The sequence below is a fragment of the Falco peregrinus genome, chromosome 8 (assembly GCF_023634155.1).
Source record: "Falco peregrinus isolate bFalPer1 chromosome 8, bFalPer1.pri, whole genome shotgun sequence".
Classification (NCBI taxonomy): Eukaryota; Metazoa; Chordata; class Aves; order Falconiformes; family Falconidae; genus Falco; species Falco peregrinus.
In genome coordinates, this window is record NC_073728.1 from 42,441,390 (window position 1) to 42,461,972 (window position 20,583).

Here is a 20,583-nt window from a genome sequence, read left to right on the forward strand (position 1 = left end):
TTTTTGATGCTTTCTGGCCTGTTGCCGGTTCTGTTTGCAGCCCCCTCTTACTCCCAGCACCTCACGCTGAAGGCAAACGCTGCTTAATGGGATATTGCAGCCTTGGCTGGGTAAGCTCTTCGGCACGGCCGCGACCCTGCCATTACCCACTTGCCAGTGGGCTCCCTTAGCGGTGTTCCCGGCCCTTTGTGCTTGTTTCCATGGATTTGTGAGAACTGGCCACACGGTTTTATCGGAGTTGACTGAGGTTTGTCTTGCAGGATGAGCAAATGCACTCCAGCAGGATGCCAGGGGAGGAAAAGGAGAGCAGAGTTAGCTGCAGGACAGCTTTAGGGGAGCTCCAAGGGTCACCGACCAGCTGCTGAGAGCTTGCCGCATTTAAATTGAAGGAGGCCGAGTGCACTGTTGGAAGAAAAAGATACATTTTCCTAATGCTTATTCAGAGTAGTTAATTCATTTTAATAGTGTGATTGCATGCGGGGTTATGAAGATAATTAGGCTGCTGCCTTTTACTGCCAATAATAAAACTTGGGTTTACTCTTATGTAAGTAAATATTAATTAATAATTTATTTAAAAACCCACCAATAATTAAATAAATATGTAAGTATTTACTCCCCTCACTGTCCCCTGGGAAATGCTGTTTTGAATTTGCAAAGGTGTGTTGCACTGGAGCTTGGGTACAGCGGTGTCCTGGTGAGTCTGCACATGGCCATCAGAAATGGTGAGAGCCAGCAAGGTGCAAGCGTGCAGCTTCTCACGCACTTCTGCTCGCTTCATGCAGACATGGTGTGGAGATGGTGCTGCTTAAACCACACATAGCCACGTGGTGGTAACTCAGGACCCTAAGCAAGCATCATTCCAAAGCTGCCATTGCTCTCTGGTGTTTCACTGACATCTTGCCACAATCAAAATGCTTGTGTTTGTTGCTGCCTTGCCAAGGAAGGATGTTTTCATGTTGATGAGTTTCTACAGATTGAGAAGATCTTTTAATCATCACTGCCATCGACTGGATACTTCTAATACACTTGTATGCCAAGAGCGAGTTGTGTAGGAAATTTTTTGCTTCAGTTGGTACTAGTTAGAAGATGCAGAAGGTTTTACAGAGCTGAGGAAAAGAATATGAGGGTAACCAAGCCCTCTGTTCTCATGTCAGGAGTTCTGTGGTGAGATAAAGGTGTCTTCAGCAGGCTGAAAACCCAAGCACCTTCCATCTGAGAGGGCAGCTGTACTTTCACTCAAACTCTGCCAGGTCTTGGTCCAGGAGGCATGAAACAGAGTGTGGGAAAATGTGGCTTTGCACGTGGCTGACATTTTCGACTGGGGGAAAATAAATTTTAGATGTAGCAAAATATTGAAGGGGGCAATTTCAGTGCAGTGAGCTCTGCGCAGATGCGTGTGACCTGATGTCACTTCATCGGTAGGATCACGAATGGCTGATCACTGACCATCCCTCTCTGCCAGGTGGGTGAGGAATCCCCGCAGGCTGGACCACAGCGGCGTGGTGGCCACCTGTGCAGTCACACGTGTTGGGCTGCGGCTCACACCTTGGGAAAGCAATCCTGTGGGTACAAGAGCAGTTTATAACTCGGGGTGCATTTCCCCGTCTCTTTTCTGATCTGAGTACCGAAACCCTGCATTGCTTTGCGTTCCTCTTGAAAGCGCAGTTCGTAAAGGAGTTTCTGCTTTCCCAGCTGACTTGCGTTATGTTCAACTGGAGACTGGTGTAGCGTTTAACTGGGGGCAGCTTGCTCCTGGAGCCCCTTCCCAGGGAGCCTGAAGTGAGCATGGATGGGAGCCTGATAATGATGTTATCAGGGGCTGCCCTGATGGAGACCGTGGCTTGGACGCCTCAGGGTCCAGCTCTGAGCTGTGCTGTGGGTTAGGTCTGCTTCATGGTAATGTTTCTTGTGGTTGTGTGTTCCTAGTAAAAATTACATAATGCTTTGCATATTATATGTCTGTATTTGCATACATATGTATATATATGTATACATATATATATAGCCCTTTGACTTTTGGGTTAGTTTTAAGGAGCTGTTGCTTACAGTCAGAACCAGAGTCTCTCAGCCTGTTTCTCTTCAGTTGCAGCAAACATCACTGGCAGAGCCTGGAGGCAAAGGTTTTAGGGCACCATATATCTCCAGAAATACCTGCATTAGCCTAATTGCACCCAGAGCTTGGCCAGCATCGTGGGGCATCCCTGGAAAGCAGGCAGCGAGACCACCACCCGAATGAACTTCTTCCCCAGCTGAAAGACTGCATAGTCAGTTGCAGCTATCACAGCATTACCAAACCTTCACGAGGATTCTTTAGAGCTGAGGCAGAGAAATAATGTGGACAGGTGAACTGCGAGCAAGGTTATGACATTGGGTGAGAACAACCAGAAACAGAAATAACACAAAAGTTCTGGTTCAACAGAATGAAAGCTTGTTGGGGCTGAGGGCAGAAAGCTGTTTTCCAACTCGCTTGTGTCCTTGCTTCAAAAGTGAACATTTTTGTGGTATTTCTAGTTAGCTGTTTTATTTACATAGTGTACGTGTTTTTAATTTACTGAAGGCGTAGCAGCCAATAAACGAATAGCTCCAGTAAATTTACAGATTTGTTAAAAAAAATTCACAACCCAACAGCGCTAATATGATTGCATAGTGAAAACAGTTATAAAGAAATTGGGTTGTTTTTTTTTTAACATATTAATTTCCTCAGCTTTAGCGAAGATCTGAAAATGACAGTTCTTGAATATACTTCACAGGACTCTGAATTAAAATTTTAAGGAGCTTAATCTTAAATCCTTCTGCAGCTTTTTGTTAATCTCCATTTTAAACATGGGAGAATTTACTTTAAAAACAATTAAATCTTTCTGGGAAAAGACCAGAGGGACTCTACCCCTCTTTTTTTTTTTTTTTTTTTTTTTAAATAAGCACAATAGTAGTTTTAAAACAGATCCAAACTGAAGAGGCAAAAGAATTGACTAGGATCTGTAGTGAGACAGAAAGCCAGCCAGGAATAATCCTGGCTCTCCACAGGGAACACTTCCTGACTTTGGCTGTCACCCAGCAGAGCAGTTAAATTGCTTATTATACAAGCATATACCAAAATAACTGAATCTGGTAAGGTGAGTGTATGCTTGTGTGCTTCTCTGTATGGGAAATAATTGTACTATTTAAAAGTAAAACCAAAATTGAGGTGCTTTTCCTAAGATGAACTGTACCTTTTAAGAAACTACCTCGTTTTGCTCCAAGAGAAGAAGAAATGCCAAGAAAACAAATTGGAATTCAGATAATCCAGAAGACTTTTGGGAAGCTCAGTGTCTGGTGGTTGTTCTAGCGTCTGAACTTCTCTGCGTGCTGGGGAGAGGAGAGCTGCCCTAACGTGCTGGAGAACAGGGGGCGAGAGAGGCGCGAGGTCTGACCCGCCGACGCGCCCTTTATCATCAGTTTAATTGACTTATGTGTTTGCAGCTCCGAAATATCTGACAGGTGAGAAGAATTGCAATCCCCTCGTGCAGCGCCTGGCTGGGGCTGTTAGTGCTGAGCTTACAGATGCCGGCTCCATCGGAATCACTGGGCAGCGAGCTGAAAGGGCGGGGGCACGGCAATGAACCTCATTGTTCACCTCCATCGGTTTTCACTCCGGCAAAGGGAGACAATATTGTTCAGCCCTTGATTTTCACAATGCTTAATTCAGAGTCAGATTGCTCTGTTTGAATAATGAATGGTGGCACTGAAAACAGCAGTTCTGAATTATTCTTACAGGCCATTATAATAACTCAGTACTAGAAGAAACTGTTTGCAAGTGCTGGAAAATGTAAATGCGTTTGTTGTCTTTCACACTGCAGCAGTATTTTGAGAGTGCCTTAACCCCGCTGGTAGAGAAGTAAAAGGTATTTTAACCTAGTAAGTATTAAATAACTGTTTACTTAACCAGGAACTTAGGGGAAAAGTGATTTTTTTGTTCTTCAGCAAACTGCAAAAATGTCAGCATGATCAGTCCAAACAAAGTGTCCCTGTGGAGTGCTGCTTGCTGGTGGTGGGATCTGCTGATCACAGTGGGCTGTTGTGGGGGAGAGAAAGCCGGCATTGTGCCGCCGGACAAAGGAGCACAGACAGGAGAAAAGGGTCACAAAGGGTCCCATGAATTTTTGGGTTGCATATACATCAGGGTGTTTATAACGCCACATCCAGCATGGGCTGCGTTCGTCGACACGGTGCGTCTTTGCTGTGAGATGGTGCTGCCGCTTCTCCCTCTAATGGAACTCAAGAAGTTACGGAAGGCGGAGGGAGCAGCTTAAAACAGCCTTTGGGCAACACATGGTTAGATGGTCATTTTAATGTTCACACTTACAGAAAATGTCCTGTATTGCAAAGCCTTTCCTAAGGCTTAAGTATTTTAAATTGGGTCCTCCAGAGGATTGTTTGTCCTGCCTCGAGGTCGCTGTTAGCTGCCTTTGCCATGACAGACCATATCCATCCCAAGTGCAGATGCAACCAAAATGATTTCATTTTCTATGTGGAGTTTGGGACCACCAGGCATTACCTGCTCCCCGGCACAGGGACGCTGTGTAACTCCGGGAACTTTTCTACGAACATGTACATTGCTGTCTCAGAGCTGTCCTCCTCTGTCCCCTGCTCTGCTGAGACCCACACTCGTGTCAGGGCAGTGGCAGTCGCTGTGGCTGGATGGGGCACTGCGTCTCACACTTAAGAGCATCCATCCTCCAGCTGTGGAGGAGGTAGCAGTCCGGCAGCTGTGTCTCATAGCGTGCTTCTGTACCGTTGGCCCACAAGCTGCAGCTCCAAAGCCTGAGCTACTGCCTGTGCTCACTGCCGTCCCTGTATGCAAGACGCTGTATTTGCTTGTGGTGGGTTTAGTTACGAGCTCCATTCTCCGGCAGAATGAGGTGGTGCTTCGTGTCGTCTGTGGCAGGAGGGTGATGGATGTGCTTTGGTCACCTTCGATTTTCAGTTTTGGCCTGGCACTGCACATGAAAACACCTTCAGTTTTTCCAAAATATCCTCGTTGTCCTTTGCAGTCTGCCCGGGTTGCCTTTCTGCCACATCTTATAGTGATGCGGCCACGTGAGCAGGAGCAACGTGAGCACTGTCGTAGTTGAACTTTGGCTCTTGGGTGGTCTGGATGTGAACTGTATGACTTGAGGGCATTGACAGGTGGACATGGATATAATCGTCGCTATGTTTTTCATAATGAATCCTTTTGCTTCCTTATCGGATTGTATTGTACCTTTGTAACAGATCTGTGATGGGTTTACTTCGTTAGCACCCAAAACCTTTCCAGAGACAGGACTCTTCGTGGGTGGTTTTCCATAAAGCCACATTGTTCTTCCAGAATGACGTGGGCTTAATGCAACCTAAAAAGTTTTTTTTCACAGCCTAAGTAGAGACAGAGGTTTTTATAGCTGTGGTAACCCGTTTTAATCTTGCTTCTTACACAGAATAATGCTAATAAAAGAAAGATCAGCCTTTCTTAGTCCCAGCCACCCTTCCAAATGACAGACCTTGGAAATTTATTCAAATATAAATGGCAACATATGGTTTTATGTGGTGGGATTTGATTTCAGCATTCGTCTTGGATTTTGGCCAATTTTCAGGCTGTAGGCTTCATCTACAGTTTTACTGTCTTTAATCTTCCAGGATAAATTATATCATTTCATGAAAGGCAGCTCGCTGTCTCTTGAAGCGCACATGTTCCCAGCGCTGACTCATCTGATGATAGTGTGAAATATCTGCGAGCAGCCACCGAAAGCCGCAGGTTGTTGTTGCTTTTCCTCTTGCTATCAGCTGCTGTGTCCCAGCCAGGGCTGCCCGCGTCCCGGCATCAGCAGCACTCTGCTGGGGTACAGCACTTGGGGTTGCTCCCTAATTTAATTAGCCAGCCATAAATGGCTTGTGGTTGTTTATGTCAGCTTTTCTCATACATGTGGAATGGTTTACATTAGATTTCCCAGAAATCAGTCCTTCTGACTTTTATCGTTGAGTTGATCATATGCACCATTGCCATGTTTGTTTCCACAATACAAGTTTATTGTTTGTGACTTTTTTTTTAAAATCTGCTCCATTTTTTCTGATGTGGGTACAAGAGGGATGCAGTTGTTTAGAGCTCAAAGTTGAGATGAACCTGCTTTTTTTCTTTTTCACATTGACTCTCAACTGTTTTGTGGGGAGGAGAGGGTATGGAGCGCGCTGACAGGATTTGCAGTTGGTTGAAGTGAAATACCAGCCCGTTTACTATGGTAGGGAAAAAATGACTTGGGATAATGACGTAGGGACGGGTGCACCTAAGCAGCCTGTGGTGCAAGTGGAGGAGAGGGTTCCTTGGTTTTGCTTGGATCACGCCCAGAGTATGCCTCCAAAATCAAATTATATTGGTGGGCAGCTGCTGCCTTTGATCCTTACAGTGCCAGTAGGTTCCTGAAACTCAGCCAGATTCTGGTTTTCTCTTTGGCTCTTCCTGATGGAGGCTGGCCTTTCCTTGGCGTTCTGTCTCGTTTCCTCCCGAAGGACACATTGCTCCTGCATGGAAGCCTGTGCATCCCAGGAGTGGTGTATGCCATAGTAGAGCTGCGTGCCTGCAGGCTCCACCCTGCAGGGAGGGCTTTTGCGGGGCTCTCGGTAAGAAGGTGCCTGGTAGGACATTCGTGGTGAGTGCCTGGAATAGGTCACATTGCAGCATGTTCAACGAACTTGAGCTTCTTCATGACAAAACGATTCCTGGTCCTGCAGGCGGAAAGCGGGGGAGCGGGATGGGATGCTGGCACGTGTGGTGCTGTGCTCTGGTGCGGAGATGCTCTGGTCCCTGCCAGACTGCGCTCTCGCTTTTAAATGCACTCTTGTGAAACCAGGAGAGTCATGCCAGAATGTTCCCGACGATCTCCCTGTTTTCCTGAGGGTGCTGCTGGCCGTTTGGGGTTTGTTGGGCCATTTGGTGGCTTTGCAGAGCCTGAGGCTGTGCCCCAGTGACGCAGGCTGTGGAGGCTCGCTCCCCTGCCCCCCGTTGTCCTTGGAGCTGCTCTAACCATCAGGAACATCTGTGTGGTCTCTGGGCTTTGCTCCTTCCAAGAGTGGGTCTGTCTGGGCTCTGGTTTACTCCAGCTTAGACCTTAACATGTGTTTTATGGACCCAGGGGACAGCCTGTGTAAAGGCATTTAATGCTTCAAAACCAATTTCAGAGCATAGGCTGCAGAGCGCGCCGAGTCCTTTGGGTTTAAGGTCAGGATAATTTGCTTGACCAGCCAGCGTAATCTGTTTTTTTCATGAGGCTGCATACATTGTTGTTTAAGTGTGTTCATTCCACCTTGTGAGTCTTTTAAGGTTCCGCTGGAAACACTTAAATACAACTTCATCACGTGTTTGTGTGCGACTTCAGTGCCTTGCCTGCCAGAGGCTGTGCGGGTAAGGGTGGCTGAGCCTGCATGGAGCCCATTACTTACAACTTGTGAGATTGTGGCCATGAATATTGATGATAACAATATCAAATAGTTCATTGTAACCGGCATCCCGTCCTCTCAGAGATCCAGGGGCAGAATTCCCATTGACGTCAGGTGCTGACCACAAATATCTGAATAATAACCCAGTTGTGGCAGTTTTGCTCAGGAGTGACAGAAGATGTATCACATACACCACAAGTATGTTTTATTCTGTCATAACCAGCAGCAGAAAGCGTGGCGAGAGGTCACCCAGCGGGCCACTGCTCATGGTGTTCTGCAGATCTCAGGATCAGCTCAGTTTAGGGCCCACTGAAGTCTGTGTGACTTCAGTGAGGTCTACTCGGTGCCTTAATCTTTGTGTAAGTACGTACTCTGAGATACAGTTAGAAAGAGGAAGCTGAGATGGCAATAGTAAGGCATACTTTGTGAAGAACTTGCTTTTGGGGAGTATTTAGAAACCCCACTTGGGGATTTGCTCTCCTTGTGGGTGACACAAGCGTAGAAATACCTAGAAAGAATAGGTCCCTGCCCCAGAGAGGTTAGTTTATAAAGAAGCAGTATCCAGTGCTCCCACCAATCCTTAATTACCGCTCGCTGGCTAATTTTACATAACTACTGTGCCACGAGCTGGCTGCTAAGGGAAAGAGCAGCTGATGTCCTGGGGGATGTGCTGCTCAGAGCCTGGCGGACCCTAACAGACGGTCCTGCTGCCGTGTCCCTTGCTCCTCATCGATAGCACCCAGTGCTCCTGGGGCACTGTGTGAAGTCTGGGTAAGGAAGGAGGGAGCCTTTTGGCCTCACCGAGGGTTTTGTTCCTCAGCAGAAGGGAAGTTTCAGTCCTCCAGATGACCGGCCTCTCTTTTTCAGGACCTTTAAGAGCAAACCAGTGTCTTTCAGAGCTGCTTCTCTGCAAACAGCCAGCATCTGCAGGGGGCGAAGCAGGGAGCAGCATTTAACACTGCGGGTGCGCGGATGTGCCTACGCAGGCATTTACCGCTTTGTTCAGCAGAGCACGCCTGTGCTCTTCCTGAATCCACTGCTCAGTTTGACACCAAAGTCCAGCAAGCGAGAACTCCTGGTGCAGGGTAGGAGAAAGCTCTCAGTGAATCTGGGAACCTGTGGGACACTTTGCCTTGCACCCATCGCCTCCCGCCTGTACTGGGATCATAGGGCTTACTGGGGCGGCTGTGTGCGAGGCAGCTCCTGCCCCTGCCCCTGCAGCGTGGGTGTTGTTGGGTGTAATCCGTGCATGGAGGGCAGAACAAAATAACCCCGGACGATGCACCACAGAGGGAGGAGTTGCAGTTGCTCAGCTAGGGGAGGATGGGGAAATGGGTGCTCACCTCTGCTCCCTTTGGCTTTCCAACTTACATAGTATTTTGTGATTTGGTGTGGATTACTCTGGATCGTTTGTGTGCTGAGAAAAGTAGGAGTGAGCCAGAGAAGCTACTGGGAAGTTACAAGATTTAAACAATATCCCAAGACCTGCTTTGTCTTAGATTTTACTTCTCCCTGAAGTTGCCTGTGTTTCCTGCCAACACCCCTGTATTATGGCTCTGTAATTCTGACCAGCTGATAGTTACGCTGATGTATTTCATTTCTCGTTCAGCCGGTGATAATTATCTTTTTTTTCCTCCCTGTAATTTGGTCTTCTTCCTAATTACATTATATTACAGTGAAAAGCCAGCTCGGAACTGTGAGAGAGGCTGAGCCTTCCTGTGGCGTAGCCTGGTACAACTCTGTTGCTTATGTCTCTGCCATCAGTGGGTATGATTAAATTTTTAAGGGGAAAAGAGATCCAAAGAACTATGTTACAATTGTACTTGACCCCTTAGACTTGCAGTGCAGGTGTTCACATACGATTATTCAGCTGGATCTCTCATGAAGGAGAATATTTTTAACTAGAGAGGAGCCCTGGACGGAGAAGTTTTGAGCAAGCAGATAAGCTGCTATTTAAATGTTTTTCATGCTCGCCTTCACAAGCTGTAGTTTAACACGCACGTGGTGATTCTTTTGTAGGTGTGTGGAGAGAAGCAGCGCTTTGAGAAGCTGATGGAGCACTTCCGAAATGAAGACAACAATATAGACTTTATGGTGAGTGCAATTTATCATCAGCAAACTTCAGTTTCAGCGTTTAGTGTGCCTGGTCCTGCTGCCGCAGGCAGGGTTGTATCTGCCTTCCAATCCTCGGCCTGGAATTACCGCAGTACCGTTTTTTAATATTCCAAGCTACATAATGTGCATTTCATTTTTAGCTTCCGTTCAATTCATTTATCTTCAAGAAGTGCCTTGTACCTTAGCGAAGGTAAGAGGAAAATGGCCTTTTGGTCACGCGTGCTGTTTCGCTGTGGCAAAGCAGCAGCTTCTGCAATATCAAGATGCGTATTCTGTCCGCGTGCCAGCATCCTTGGGGTCACAGACAGGGAAGTGTGGGAGACACTCACTGCAGCTGCTGTCTGGCCTTAATCTGCTGATAAATATAGCAGTAGTTTGCACCACTTTTGGTTCCTCAATGTGCATATGCATGATTATTCACCAAATCCACTTCCCCTGGAGCACAAGAGGGAACGACGAGTGAGGAAGCTCTGGCTGGCACCCGCAGACACCAGCGCCAGCTTGCATGTTGGCATCACGTGAAAGGCAGAAGCCGTGTCAGTAAGGATGAGCTCGCTGGTTAGGTGTCTGATATCAAAAACACTGCTGTATCCGATTTTTCTATGGCAAGCGAGCGCTCGTGTCAGAAGTGTGTGAAATGTAAGTTCTGTTTTTTAATGAGAAAACAAATGCTGGCATGGTCAGTGCAGTCTCCTTGCGCTGCTCGTGCTGAGGGCCTCGGATCTGATGTGATCCTGTTTTGGGGTGGGAGCAGAGCTGGAGGGCTTCCCATCTGGTCACGCTGGCTGTCTGCTAAGCGTCTGTGACACTTTATATTGTTTTAGTGCTGACCTTCATGTTAAAGACCTCTTTCTGCCAGGAATTAGGTGTTAAAGCACCCGGTGTGGTGTTCCCTACAGGCTTTGAACCCTCCAGTGTCAGTGGCTTGCAGCCCTGATGGCTGAGGCAGGCTTGCACCCTTGAGGGGACAGCAGAATAAAAAGGAGGTGGTGTGAGCAAGACCGGATGGCCTCTTTCTTGTTTGTAAAAAGAAAAAAAAAATATTACAGTGATCCCTGCAATTTTACTCAAGTTAGCAAGCTGCTGTCAGTAACTCTGTGACATGTTACGGTTGGTTTTGTGCCCTGTTACTGCAGTCCCAGTAAGGACGTGTTGGGAGTCACAGTGTACATCAGGTATTCTCAGATGTACATACAATTTAGTCTGTCATTTAACAGAAGGATTTGTCAGTCCTCAATACCTGACTCCTGGCCATTTTTCCCGTGCTTACAGGGAAGGGTATTCGTATTTGGGAGTGGGAGGGTAGCACCGTGCAGCTTGGAAGCAAGGTGGTGGCAGCAGCCTGTGGCCAGCGCCTCACTGCAAGCTGGGGGATTTGCCCGCTGCTGTAAAAAAGCATCATCCCTCATCTTTATTTAAGATATTAAATGGTATGTTGTAAAGATGTAATAGGGAATATGCATGTGAGTGTGTGTGCGTATGAGCCTGATGAGCTGTGACTGTTCAGCATCCATCTGGATGGCCTGTAGGAAAATTCCCTGCCCCCCTCAGGCCACAGGTTGAAGGTAACACTTGAAAAAGGATAAATACATTTTTTTCAGGACTTGCCCAAATACTAATAAAATCTGCATCTTTGGGCTGCCCCCACCTACTATGGGCTTGACTATATGACAAGCCTAAAGCTAGAAGAGAGAGCTCGTTGCAAACGATTTGGCAGATCCTCTCGTTCTTGTCGCTGCCTGGCCCGAGCATGCTGCCATGAGCCGATGAGCACGCTGCCAGGCGTGGGGGGAGCGCGGCAGCCCCTGCCCACCGGCTCGCTGTGGTGCTGGTGTGGCCGGACCCTGCCGCTCACACCAGTGTGTGCCCAGCGCAGGCGTCGCTCCTGCCCGCAGGGTGGGATAAAACGGGCCCAGGCTCTGGGGTGGAACGTTAAAGCTCAAGTAATTCAAGGAGTTGAAGTGACTCAATGTAAACCAAGAGCTGTTCCTGCAGGACCTGGCTTCCGTGCTCCCTAAATGGAGAAGGCGAGAGCTTCCTGGGAAGCTGGAGGGGCTCCAGTTATTTGCATGAATCGACAAGGAGGGAAGAGCAACAAAAAGACAAAAGCATTTTAGAAAAGGTTCCTGTTGTTGGCATTGACTGACTTAGTTTTAAAAGCAAAAACTTTCTTAGGTTAGTTTTCGTTGACTGGATGAATTCCTTAGTTGTGTATGTAAGGATCTGAGAAAGGAAATGAGAATTTGGCCCTAACGCTGCAAGAGCCAAAGCAAGTACAACGAGAGTGCTTTTGAAACGGGATCTTGGCTCTGGGTGGTAGCACAGCACAGCAGGGTTCAGCTGGCGAGGGGTGGTACCGGCACTAGGAGGAACCATGGATACCGCAGGAATTGCAAAGGGTGCTGCAAAGACTCGAAACCTGCAGTTAGGTTTCCAGCTGTGTGGGCCGGGTTGTTTGGGTAAGAGATGGGTACGCACCAAGATGAGACATCACAGGAGCTCCTGGATGAGTCTTTAGACCATCTTCCTTCCTCTCTTCCTTGGGGCTGTCCCTGTTACCAGTCTTACAACTCTGCATTATCTAGGGTTAAAGTCATTTTGGAAACAGAGTGGTTAAAGCTGCTCAGGTTCTACGTGGGAAGGTGTAGCTGAAAGGTTTTGACTGACCGGTGCGGTGTCCCTGCGGTCCCAGTTCCTCCAGAGCTGGGCTGGTGTGGCTGGGAAAGTTTTTGTAGCAGCTGCTGGGAGCTCCAGCTAGAAGGATCAGCTTGGGACATCCTGGCCAGACCTGTAGGTCCAAGGCCACCATGCAGCACGAGTTCATCTTCTGGGCTCTACAACAGATCGCAGAGAACTGGCCGATTTCCTGTAGCGAATGGGTGATCCGGCGAGTGGCCTTCAGTTCTTTCTTCCCACAAAACGACCCAGGGACGTGGGGTCTCCTGCAGGGAAAGCATCCAAGGAAAATCAGGTTGCTTTGATTTTATCTTTTCAGGTTTGGTCTAGAAGTCTGGGAAGTGTCGCAGTAGATGTTGAGAGGCTGGTGTTGGTGCTGCTGCAGTGTTGCTAGCAGGGTGGAGTTATGCCCTTGAGAAGCCCAGCCAGGGACTGGGCAAACCATCTCTTAAAGCAGCTTGGAGGGTAACAGACGTGATCATCTGTGAGCTGAAAGAGGGCTGGGGGTACTTGTGTGGAGCAGGATTTGGCCATGCCTTACACTCCAGTGAAGGGCAAACCTTTTGGGGTTTGTAGCCTGATTCCTGCCGCGTTGCAGGAGGTTTTCCCCGCTGCTCGTACCGCTTGTGACCCACTTGGGAGCCTTGTCCATCCCTTCACTGTGTCAGGATGTGTTTGGATGCCAGCGCCTATGATCTGGTCCCTCGTTCAGTTACCAAACCACAGCTTTGGAAATACGCTTTCTGCAAACGACAAAGCGCCTTTTGTGAAAGTCCCGTTTCCTAAGCTAGGGGTTCCAGTTGCAAAATTAATCTCACTTTTACAGGCCATTTCAGGAATGGCATTGTTTACTTAAGAGCTTGTGCGGCGCTTGTACAATGTCTGGCCGTGTGCGCTGGCGTGGAAAGCGTTTGTGTTCACCGGCACGCAGCAAAGGTAGACTCTGCAGACATGACTTAATTTCTGGAACCCATGCTTCCCTTTATCGCAGCAGACAAACACCCTGTAAGCCCAAATCCAGCACCGGCTTGGAAAAATAAAGCTGCAGAATAGCAGGTCACGGTTTCTCCTTGTAGTAAGCACCAGGATTGGGGTCACTTGCTGTGTCTGACCCCTGGGGCCCCGGGAGAGCCGGCTCTGACCCGGCTCCTGGGGCTTTCGGGGACAGCCAGGGCCGTGCCGCTGCCTCTCACGTGCAGCCCTTCTCCCTGCAGGTGGCCTGCATGCAGTTCATCAACATCGTTGTCCACTCGGTGGAGGACATGAACTTCAGAGTCCACCTGCAGTACGAATTTACGAAGCTTGGTCTGGACGAGTACTTGGACGTGAGTATGGCCCTGGGTCTCCAGCACCTCGCAGCGTGGGTCTGCTCCCCGTGCTGGGGCTGTCTGCCGCCACGGTGGGTCCCCACCATGTCCCCCAGCTCTGCCACTGCCCAGCCTAGCCCTAAACATCCTCAAACCCCCTTACCCAAGCTCTTTTGGGAGGGCGCAGCAGTCTTGTCCCATTGTCTCTGCTAAAAATGCAGCGCCTGGGCTGCTGCCGGGGCTGTGGGCTGGAGCTGCCCCTGCCGAAGGAGAGCGGCTGCAGCTAACTGCAATTACAGACCGGCAGCTAAATTGGTGGCTTTGCCTTATGACAAAGGAAGGATGAACCGCAGCTGTCCTCGCCCGTGCCACGTTGCTGGCCTCCAGCTGCAGGCTGCTGGCCTCGTGTCGGCCCCGGCTCCGGTGCTGCCAGGACCCCCCTGTCCCTGCGTGAAAAATCCTCCTTTGAGCATCCTCCTGACAACGAGGTGTTCTCTGTGTCCTCTGGGAAACGCTGTCTTTCAGAAACAATATTTCCCCTCCTGTATTTTTCTCTCCCTGTCCTTGCCCTTGGGGGCACACAAACAGGGTTGTGGGTTTTTTTTTCACCAACCTGTGAAAACAGGGTTGGTGTCGGCAGGGATTGATTTGTCCCTGCTGACTTTGCTCAGCAGCAGCCAGGGAGAGGTTTCTTGCTGTCTGCAAGAGGCATTTGTACGTGGTGGTACCGAGCACGGGTCTGTTCGGGGTCCCCAGGTGGCACAGACCCTGCAGTGTCGGGAACAGGCAGAGCTCTGATGTTGTCTTTGGAGATAAAGCCTGCGTTCTGAACACAGCAAACCCAGCGCCGGGTCAGTGAGAGCAATCAGAAGATTTGCTGCAGGCCGCATGGCTGCTTTCAGCCCAAACACAGGCCTCACCTCTGCCTGCTGGCCACTGGGCTGGTGGCCTCCGCGTGCAGCAGCCACCCAGCTCACTGGGCTCGCACCGTCCCCAGCATTCAGAGCTGGCCGTGGGCAAGGAGCAAGCACAGAGGGCAGCAGGCTTAGTGTCCATAGTACCAGCGGGTAAAGGTGCTGCTTGGCTTTAGCTGGAAGCTCTGGATGTTTGGTCTTAGAAAATGACTATCATTTATGACCCCGGCTAACATTAAAGGGCGAGGCTTTTCCTGGGTGAGGGAAGTGGCCTGGGCTCCCAGCACCCTCCCACCCCATTCGCTGCCCTGTGCTGAGCGATGCCTCCTCTGCTTGGGTTCACAGAAACTGAAACACACGGAGAGCGACAAACTGCAGGTGCAGATCCAAGCTTACCTGGATAACGTGTTTGATGTGGGAGCTTTACTGGAGGATGCTGAAACCAAGAATGCAGCCCTGGAAAGAGTTGAAGAACTGGAAGAAAACATTTCCCACGTTAGTACCGCGCTTTGTCACCTTGTCTGTGGGGTAGCTCAGAGCCCCCCCCCCCACCCCCGGCTCGGGCTTCGCTGCTGCCCGCTTCGGGAGCTGGAAGTGCAGGCGCAGCAGGGCTGCAGTCTTTGGGGTGAGGTTCACTTAGAAAAAGCCTTAGGACAACTGTCCTTCTGTATTGGGGGAATAAGCAGATACTTGGCATACAAAGGAATTTGGGAGATTGCAGGCAGGTAAACTTCCTGGGTGCTTTTATGCTATATTTTGATCTTCATATTCTGCGTGTTCTAATTAACAGTTGCTCCACTTGCTACAAAGATTTGTTCATAAGCTGCTTATTGACCGGATGAGAAAACGTCTTGTTCTGTCATTTTATTTACTCCCCTATCTGACACAACCCCCAGCTTCTTACAAAAGAGCAGCATTGCCTCGTTAACGTGGGGTTTGACGTGCATTTCTGTGTACATCGAGGGACGGTTCGGCCGGTGCTGCGCAGTGCCTGCCCACCCGACTTCTTACATGGCCACCGCTGCAGTGCTTGCACACCTCAATACCAGCAGCCAGTTCATCCCCTGAAAGTTGCGGTGAGCTGGGAGGGGACGCCCCCCCTCCCCCCTGCCCCGTGCTGGGGGCCAGCTGAGCACCCCCAGGCCCCTGGCACGGCAGGTTTGCAGCCTTGGGGGTGTCAGCTTCAGTTCAGCTGTGGTTCCAGGTGGAGTCACTTGGCGAACGGAACCTCTGCACAGAGGTATCTTATGAGCTGGGAAAGCTTATTTACATAGAAACTGCAAATTACCTAGCAATGCAATACCGGTAAATAGAGCAGATAACCATCCCATCTGTGTCTTAAAACACAGTACTGGGCTCGAGAGGGATGCAACTGGAAAATAGTGCTGTGCAGGTATTCGGGGTTCGCTCAGTTCAGTGTTTGCTCTCGGCTTTTCTGTCCTGTACCTTCTTGGTGTCAATTACTTTAGTCCAGAGAACATAACTTGGCTTTTTAAAAATCAAAATATATTTCCATATTTTAAAAAATAATCATTAAAGGGTCATTATGCTTCCCATACTGCCATCCCTTAGGATGAATATGTTCTTAAAACACCTTGCCGTGTAGTATTTGCCCCTTTGAGGGGGCAAATTTTAATTTTTTTATTTTTTATTTGCCTTTTCTGCTAGAGACAAGTGATTCAGTAGAAAGGGCATAGTTTGCTTTGCAGATTTGCTCCTTTTAGCTGGCTAGAAACTTAACAGTTTACTCTGGTAGCAAATTTTTAAGGGCTTGCTTCTGATCCCTTGTTACATAAACTAGGCTCATCCCAGGAGTATGAACATAATTTTCTGTCATGTGTTGACAGAAATACTAATAATAGTATCTCAGAAGTTTTATCTCCAAAACACAGCCACCAGTGCCACCTCTGCAGCCTCTCCTGAGTCGGCATCATTGGTGGTGATGGAAAAAGCCAACAAAAACTGTGGAGCTTTCAGATCTCGGGTTCATGGGGCTGGCAAAAAATAACAATAAATCAAGAGACAATGGAGGAAAAAAAAATAAACTCTTTCATTCATTACTGGTCAAATTAGCCTCATTGTGAGAGGTGACATTTATAGGTTCCTCCATTTCAGCTTCTCGTGGTTTTGCAATAGTGCCATTGTGGTATTCTGGGGGGTTTGGGGGTTTCAGATTGGACTCAGGGTGTATGAATATAGCTGCATTCAAAGTGCTTTATTGTAGAGGGGGCTGTCTTACCTGGACAGGTTCAGCGCTACAGTCTGGCCACGTTCCTGCTGGTCATAGCTGAAGGATAACGTTCATCGTCAGAGGGGACACTTAGTGCAGGAACCCTTCTTTTTCCCAAAGGAGACTTCAGGGTTTAGTAGAATATCAGCGATGTACCACGTACCATTGCTCCAACACACATTCTCAACATTTTGGTTGGGAAAACTACTGTTACCGACATACATAATCTATTTCTTTTTTGAATGATAGTTATCTGAAAAACTCCAAGATACAGAGAATGAAGCCATGGCAAAGATTGTGGAACTGGAAAAACAACTTATGCAAAGAAACAAAGAACTGGATGTGATTCGGGTAAGTGCAATGGGAAAGCTTGGGCTGGATGCCACGTGTCACGGGGGCGATCTCCGGTGTGCTTGGTGCATGGGAGGTAACGGCTCTGGGACAAGTGTCTTCGTTAGCTTCCTAATTTTGAACCTAGGGTAGATTTCAAGTAAAATTACTTGTGTGTGTTCTCAAAGATGGACATAAAACTCTGAACACGCCAGCAAATCAGTGAGTGAGGCTGCTCAGGTCTGTAGCATTTCTGTTGGGAGCTTTGTCCGTGTGGTTGGCCGCAGAGGAGCACTGGAGGTAGACCTGGTGTCCTTCGGGGCAGGAGCAAGTGCGCTGTGTCTGTGCTGTCAGGCACAGCCAGCTTTCTGTGCACAACCCTCACTTGGTACTTCATGGTGTACAAACTTAATAAAAAAAATTAATATTAACTAACTTCAGCCTAAAACATCATCGCAAAGGGTGGCTGCTTTCAGGGTTCCTTTGGAGGGTCTGCTCTGGGTACGTGGAGGTAGAGTTTCCCCTCTAGATCAGGAGCTCCGTTCCTGCTTCCCCCTATGGGCCAACGTTTGCTCATAGCCAGAGCCACCAGCGAGGTGTCAGATAATCTGTTGAAATCAAGTAGCGTGCCAACACTACATATTTAAGACCAGTGTAAGAAAAAATAAGAGGCATCATGAAAAAGTGATGATGAGAAGTTCTGCACCCCCAGGTGTCGGTGCCCACAGGTGAGATTGCTCCAAGGACTCAGTACTGTACATGCTGCTGCCTTGGGGATAAAACACGAAATGAATTCTTCCTCACCAATGAAGGCATACAGTTGGCATCAGAGCTCACTGTTATTTAGAGCCTGGTGCAGTGACCAGCCCGTGTCAGGCTCTTCTGTTTCTGGCACTGGTATTCTGTTTCACCAGTGCAAATGCTTTGCTTCTGCTGCATTCTCAGGAAATCTACAAAGATGCAAATACTCAGGTTCACACCTTGAGAAAAATGGTGAAAGAAAAAGAAGAAGCCATCCAACGACAGTCAACGCTGGAGAAAAAGATCCATGAACTGGAGAAACAGGGAACCATTAAGATCCAGAAGAAAGGTGATGGTGACATTGCTATCCTCCCTGTTGCTCTGGCCTCTGGGATGGTACCAGCAGGGTCAGAGGCTGTGTCTGGAACGTGTGTCGCACCGGTTGCTGGAGCTGCATCTTCAGTACCATTGCCACCACCTCCACCACCACTACCCGCCTTAGCAGTGGCATCAGAGGCAGGTGAGAAGCGTTCTGTCCCAGAGACTTGGGCTGGCTAGGGGCTGGAGGTGGAGTTTGTTGTGCTGGGGACAGTCACAGCAGCCTGACAAAACTGCCTTCAGTTGTAGTGAGCCTGCAGGTTGTGGCACCTTGCAGCAGCCGAGGGTGCTGAGATCCCCAGCTGTGCTTGCACTCATTCTCTGGGTGGCTCCCATGTTTGTCTGATCCATTCCCGAGCCCTTCAGTTGATAGGAAAATATATTCTCTTCCTTCATCAGGGTAGTTTTCTCCCATGTTAATGCACAGAAGTACTTTGGTGAGGGGTCCAACAAATGCTTGGGCAAATATAGCAGTGGAGAGGTGTATAGTGGGGGTAAGGTGGGTGTTGTGACGTTTCCTGCATGTGCTTGTGATATTTCAGTCCGTGTTCATGGTAATACCTTGTTTTTCCTTGATTTTGTAGTGCAAAATGGTCCTGTTTCCGTGCCGATGCCGCCTCCACCGCCACCGCCACCCCCACCTCCGCCGCCACCGCCGCCTCCTCTCCCAGGCCCATCTTTGGAGATGGCTCCTGCAGCTCCGCTGCCTCCCCCACCCCCGCCGTCGGCACCCCCCCTGCCCGGGACAGCCTCTCCCACCGTGGTGTTCAACTCAGGGCTCGCAGGTAAAACACCCGTGTGTCTCCCAGCTGTGCTGGTCGCTGGCAGGGCAAGCAAAGGCAAGGTCAGGGCACGCCAGCTAGAGCACTGGGCTACCAAGGTGGGACTTCGTTAGTCACCTAAATCACACCCATTACCTCTCACGGGTATTACACCCAGAGGGGCTTATGAAGGGAAAGAGCATTTATCAATCGAATGGTTTTGGTTTGGTCTGGATGAGATGGCTTCTTCAGTGAAACTAAAGCTATTGCCAAAAATATTTTTCAAACGGACCATTTTTGGCTTTAAGCAAACAAAATACGGTTTTGAAAGAAACCATGAAGAAATATCTGTGCAAAGAGAAGGCAAACTTTCTGTAATTTTTTTGGAAGGAAGAAAAATTTACTGACAGCCTTTAATCACAGCTTTATATGCTCTCTGACATGTGCCAAGCATCTCGGGCAACAAGTGAGTGCTAACTGGTATCACATCATGCCCCCTCCCCAGGAAATCTCAAGAGCACATTGAGTCCAGAAAGAGGGACCCAGGAGCTCTGATTAATAGCTTTTTTTTTTTTTTAAGACCGATAAAGTATTCCAGCCTTTAAAGTTTCCTCCGGAAGTGCAAAGTATCATGGAACTAGAGGGTTATTACAACAAAAAAAGGCAGAAAAGGCAGGACACAGGCTGAGGCTGGGGCTGATCCCTCACCGTGGGTTTGGCAGGGCAGGCAGGGGTCCTGCAGTGCGTGGTGCGGAGCGGTGGCAGGGCTGGATGTGGCCGTGGTGGTGCTTGGAGGGCTGCCGGGGGCAGGGGGGCTGCCGGGAGCCCCAGGGCTTGTGCCCAGACCCCGGTGCCTTGGCCTGGCACCCTGGCAGTGCTCGCTGGGGAGGGGGTGGCGGAGCAAGTCCTGCTTCTGCCCGGGGCAGCGCTCAGCCCACCGACGGCGGGGCAAGTCCCCTGCACTGAGCCCCCTGCACCAGTGCTTGGGAGAGGTGCCCCCAGCCAGCTGGGGTGGGTGTTTAGTTCTTCAGGGGGGTAGGAGAGGGAAAGTGCCTTTTCTTACAGTGGCTGTGCAGAAGGGAGCGTTTCTCAGGGCAGGAACCTGCCGAGTCAGAGGGGAGTCAGTGAAATAACAAATTTTGCTTTTCTGACCGTTGCTAACGTTCTTTTCTCTGTTCTTTCTGCTTCCTGGTAAGATGGGCCAATCAAGCTCTTCTGTAGGTTGCTTTCTGCTAAGTATTCACCTACCTCTCCACGTTTCCCTCTGTGCTGTGCCCCTGTGTGTGCCCGTGGACTTGTGCGGGTGATGGGAGGGCGGTGGGGAGCGGAGGGCTGGTGCAGGGACCTGTGGCTGGAGCATGCTGTAGCTTTGGGGGTGCTGTCAGCCATCGGGATTTGGCACACAGAAGGCCCCGATTCAGCAAAGCACTTCAGCGAGTAATTAAGATCCTGAGCCGTCCTCAAGCCGTGCTCCCGGCGCCGGCTGCACCGAGGAGGGGCTTCTCCCAGTGAGGCCCAGTGCTGAGCTGCGGCAGTTCCCGCCGGCTGCCGGTCCCCTCTGCGGGGTCTGCTGGCAGTGACACGTCCCCACGGGTCTGCTGGCAGTGACATGACTCCCAGGAACGTCACCTTGCCAGGGCTCTGTAATGGAGGAGGAAGGGAAATTCTGAGAGATTTTGATGAGCTAC

General features: G+C 49.4%; 1 protein-coding gene across 13 annotated transcripts in view; it reads left to right on the forward strand.

The window, feature by feature from the left end:
* The window catches only part of FMNL2 (formin like 2), a 152,849-nt gene that overhangs the window by 117,266 nt on the left and 15,000 nt on the right, over positions 1-20,583 (forward strand). For 8 of the 13 annotated variants that reach the window (XM_055811392.1, XM_055811394.1, XM_055811390.1 and 5 more), the window contains 6 exons: positions 9,463-9,537; positions 13,449-13,559; positions 14,801-14,950; positions 16,935-17,036; positions 17,961-18,276; positions 18,719-18,919. In XM_055811392.1, the coding sequence (XP_055667367.1) occupies positions 9,463-9,537; positions 13,449-13,559; positions 14,801-14,950; positions 16,935-17,036; positions 17,961-18,276; positions 18,719-18,919 (955 nt within the window). Of the gene's footprint in view, positions 1-9,462; positions 9,538-13,448; positions 13,560-14,800; positions 14,951-16,934; positions 17,037-17,960; positions 18,277-18,718; positions 18,920-20,091; positions 20,113-20,583 lie in introns of all 13 variants that reach the window. The other 5 variants (XM_055811388.1, XM_055811391.1, XM_055811387.1 and 2 more) reach the window with 1 other exon arrangement.